This window comes from Megachile rotundata, chromosome 6, assembly GCF_050947335.1.
Source record: "Megachile rotundata isolate GNS110a chromosome 6, iyMegRotu1, whole genome shotgun sequence".
Lineage (NCBI taxonomy): Eukaryota > Metazoa > Arthropoda > Insecta > Hymenoptera > Megachilidae > Megachile > Megachile rotundata.
Genome location: NC_134988.1, coordinates 11,650,383 through 11,654,934, shown reverse-complemented (window position 1 = coordinate 11,654,934; position 4,552 = coordinate 11,650,383). Strand labels below are relative to the sequence as shown.

The 4,552-nt window shown below is 35.2% G+C and overlaps 1 protein-coding gene across 1 annotated transcript; it reads left to right on the top strand.

Moving 5' to 3' along the window:
• The first annotated feature begins 1,433 nt into the window (after positions 1 to 1,433).
• On the top strand, positions 1,434 to 4,246 carry LOC105662469 (uncharacterized). Its single transcript, XM_012285069.2, has 5 exons — positions 1,434 to 1,590; positions 2,009 to 2,214; positions 2,287 to 2,416; positions 2,627 to 2,875; positions 3,336 to 4,246. The coding sequence occupies exons 1-5, from the start codon at positions 1,531 to 1,533 to the stop codon at positions 3,687 to 3,689; spliced, it is 999 nt and encodes a 332-aa protein (XP_012140459.2). The 5' UTR covers positions 1,434 to 1,530; the 3' UTR covers positions 3,690 to 4,246.
• The last annotated feature ends 306 nt before the right edge of the window (positions 4,247 to 4,552 follow it).

Sequence of the window (4,552 nt, the reverse complement as noted above, 5' to 3'; positions counted from 1 at the left end):
CCAGCGCGATAATTGCGTACATAAAATATGCATTATTCCGCGCGATACTTCATTACCATTGCAAACGATCGTTCATTGGAACTGGGTTTTACTTGGTCTCCTCTTTCTACGTGATTTCCATTCGTATCCCGTGCACCGTGACAAGAGGAGCAATCGATACTACCGTTCAATCGTGCACGAGCAATCGTTTCTCTCGTTAGAGCGAAACGGTACAGTTAATTAAGTCACTCGGGACCCCTCGGAGTCGTGGCGAGTCTCGTTTCTGACACCAACCGTCACAGAATGCGAGACAATCGACCCATTTCCCGTGGCATTTCTGCAATTTCCTTAGCGACACAACTTTAAAGTGAACGGCCACTGCTTCGTGCTTCGAACAAACGCTAGTTCTACGTTTTTACCTTGCAAAGCGAAAATTTACCGATTACTTTCCTTTACAAATGTTATTTGGACAGTTTATCATTTCTGAGGGATTCAAAAGCATCTTTATTTTAGGAAGGTACTTTCGGAAGATACTTTAGAAAAATACTTTAGGAAGATACTTTAGGAAGATATTTTAGAAAAATTCTTTAGGAAGATACTTTAGGGAGATCAAGGGAAGAGGTTCAATTATTCATAAATAAAATATGATAGCTTAGATATGTTGAAAATATGCATCTTCCTTTGTCTTGAGAATTTTGAGGTTAAGACATGGTTATACAATTTTCATCTACTAAGGAATCGTTGTTTGAATTAACCTAACCTAACCTAAAAATTTCAAAATAATAACTTGTACTTGCAAATTTAGTTGTACAGCATTTTTTAATTAAATAATGAAATTTTGTATGCAATTTTTATTATTAAATTTTGAAGATGCAACAGTGGCTGACGCTGTTTTTGACTAACTTGTTCGCTGCTGTTTGAAATAAAAATTTTTGAGTTTTATGTTTCGAAATAGATTTTATAGTTGAAGTAGACACATTATAATTTGAATAATTAGAATTCTAAAGCCACACGTGTAATGTCAATTTCAAATTCAAGCGTGGAATAATTACAATTATAAATTCACGTGTCGAATAATTACAATTATAAAGTCACATGTACGCTCGCTTTACCATGAGAATTATACTTGTAATTTATTTCGGGAAACGTGACAGATTGCGAGTGTGACTTTGCGAATAAAATGTTAACCATTTCCGCCTTTAAGCTGTACAGACGCTCGGAACGTAAATAACAGGCTGTGTTAGCTTAGAGCAGCTCTATCCGTTCGTCAAATAACCCAGAATTAGACGGAACAAAAGCCAATTGCGAAGACACGGTAGCAGCGCGAATAAACTTAACCCAGGCTCGTGTAAATACAGTTGAACATACAGGAAATTTTCTGTGTGAAATTTGTGCAAATTTTAGGAGAATTCTTTCGGAGGGCGCCTAGAGTCATGATCACGTCACTGATGTAAACGTAAATATAAGTACGGTAAGGACTTTTCGATGTCATGATTGTGTTCGAAGGGGATTCAGTCGTGGATCTGAACCTAAACAGTTGGTTTGGTCAAAATGAATGCGGTTAATTTTGCAGAAGAACTAACGCAAGTTATTTCTCGTTGGACCAAGACTGTGAGTGCTAATATTTAAATTGATAAAAATAATTTGGAACTTTGTGAGTTAGTGATTAGTGGTTAGACTAATTATTAACGGTTAACATTTTTCAAACTACACAAAATTACAGATATTTCATTTATAATAAATTAAGCTTTTTATAATGTGAAGAAGGTTCTTGGCAAGATGGCCTTCCATTTTTCTATCCACTTTCAATTTTGAAGACATGTATATTTAAATATATAATATATAATTTTAACTTAAACTACTTATATGTAGAACATGTAGAAATATCGACTTTGATATATTTCAACACATATCTACAACAGGAAGCAACACATCAATAAATTTAAAATAAAATATCTAAAGTCTAATATTTTAGTTAATGTAATTCTACAAGAATGCGTGTATTAGTAACGTTTTGATATTGGTTCAGGGAACAAACGTTGAAGGTCCACTTTTGACCAATCAGCAAGCAATCAACGTTATCCGAGATGTAGCTCAAATAATGCTGGGAGTAACATTACAAGTGCCCGATTATTCATCAGTGAGAACACCAGCCACAGGAATTGCTGTTTGCACTCCAAATGCTCCCACCATACCGAAAATTAATCTGGACTCAAACAATACCTCTCTGGGAAGGTTATTGACACTTCGACTAATCACACGCCCAGTGACCTTTACAGAATTTTTATTTTAATCCTTGCATTTCAGATTCAGATCACTGGATACGTTAACTTCTTTCTCTGCATCGGAAAATGTTTCGGGCAACGAAATATCGAAGAGTCAGGAGAAAATGGAGATCGTGAAGGATGAAGGGGAAAACACGCCTGAAACGAAGAAGGTAACGATCGAAGAAACCTTATAATCATTGCTATATAGTTAATGTACAAGGTTATCTTGTAAAATAAAAATTTTAGTTGAACTATTTTTGCATTTAGTTGCAACGTACCATCATTACCGTAGAGTAAAATGTTATAATTTGTGCAATCAACCGATTCTCTACTTCAAGTTCTTCAATTAAATTGGTTCTACTTTTTACTTTCTCTTTTAGTTCATATCACGGTCAAGTCCAGCCATTCACGTGAGCTCCGTGAGCAGATCCGGCACGTTCGTTCGCGAGGAATCGGAGAAAAAGGAGTCGAACGGTGTTGCGGATAAAAACGAGAGCGAAGCTAGCGAAAAAATCAAAACGTCCGCTTTAAATATGGAGAAAGTGAAGAGCAACTCGTTCATGAAGAAAATTTATGCGCTTCGGGAATCTGCTTATAATGTCATATCGGAAATCGAACAAGTGGAAAAGGTAGGATTAACTTACATATATTTTAAGTCGTTCTTATTCAAGTTAGGAATTTTGCAAATTTTCTCATTAAGAAATTTGAGTGCCTCTTTTTATAATTTTTCTACGTTGATACAACTCCTGTTATGACCATATAGTAGTAGTGTTATGACCCTACATTTAGTGTGGACTCACTGTAGCCCATGTTTAATGTGGACTCACTGTAGTCCATGTTTAATGTGGATTCACTATAATCCACATTTGATGTGGACTCTCACAATTTTATTCAGAATTAGAATTCTTAAATTAAAAAACTTCAATACCTCCACAATTTTCTGCTGCAAGTCTCTGAGGTCATACAAGGAGATTTACTAGTCTACCATTCTTTGGGTTACCAATCTCAGCAAAAAGTTAGATAGAGTATTACATTTGAAATAAACCGGGTACAACGACGTGAAACTTCTCAATTGCCACAATTTCACAGGAAATGTTCCCCGAAACGACGAAACCTATTCGACGTCTTTCCTCAATCGGCCATTTTCCGGGATTGGGCCGTTCCTCGACGCTGAGACCAAATCCACCGCCGAAACTTCGAAGATCCTCGTCAGGTTTTCCAGGAACACCCACGTCTTCGAAGCTGAACACGACGCTCAGTGTGAACAAGGAGGACGCCACGAGAAGTAAAAGCGTCTCCACGCCGAAGATCTCGCCCACGAATCGTACAATATCCACATCGGGTAACAAAAAGTCACCGATGAAACCCATGAGAAACCCAAAGTACGCTCACGTGCAGAGCACGATACCGAAAGCTTTGGCTAACAAACGAAAGCCTCAATGAAAGCGAGAGTAATTTTCTGCCAAGATTTGTATTTGTTTTTGTAGAAAATTACTTAGGGAAGAAAAAACTAATTTCAGAATTACAAGTTGGATGAAAGTTATATTTTTCTTTTTTGGAAATATTTTATTTTGTTAAACGATAACTTCAGTGTGCAATGTATTTGAATTAATTGTAATAACGTTACGATGTATCTATAATTAATGAAAGATGTATAGTAATGTAGATTGAAGTTATTACTTAATGCAATCAAATATTTTTGGAGAAGAACGACATACATTTAGGAATTTAAACTGCGACGAAAGAACCCTAAGTTCTACCAAAATGGCGGTAGAACGAATCTCAGTATCTTAAATTTGTATATTTTATTCGTTCGTGAAAGATTTAGCTGACGATTTATTTATTGTATATTTAAAAGTTTCTGTTAGCGATTCCTTAGAAAAATTGTTACTATTATTAAGGTATTTTATTGCGGATTATTATACTCTATTATTTATAAAAATCTCTATTGTCACTATGCGAACCTCTGTAAGAAAGAATTAAAATTTTGTTGATTTTCACAGATGTTTTTGTTTAATCCTTTACTACTAACAGGTATATTTTTATAATAAATTGTAAGTATATTTTCGTAATAAAATTTGACATAGCTGTTCAACATTAAAGATGTGAATCTCTATGCACATATTGCAGTTTTATCATATTGCAATATTTTCAAACCATACAGGTATGTTATCAACATATTAACTTTACATCCTTGCATCCTTGTCGAAGAGTTTCGCACATGTTTATATAATTTCCATTGAAACATCCGACTATTCTTTCGCTCCGTCGATGGAGTTACATCACAAGTACATATGGCACGGTTT

Coding starts and splice junctions, on each gene's coding strand:
- LOC105662469 (XM_012285069.2), top strand. CDS start 1,531: ATGAATGCGGTTAATTTTGCAGAAGAACTAACGCAAGTTATTTCTCGT. Junction 1,591..2,008: donor TTTCTCGTTGGACCAAGACT/GTGAGTGCTAAT, acceptor ATATTGGTTCAG/GGAACAAACGTTGAAGGTCC. Junction 2,215..2,286: donor AACAATACCTCTCTGGGAAG/GTTATTGACACT, acceptor CTTGCATTTCAG/ATTCAGATCACTGGATACGT.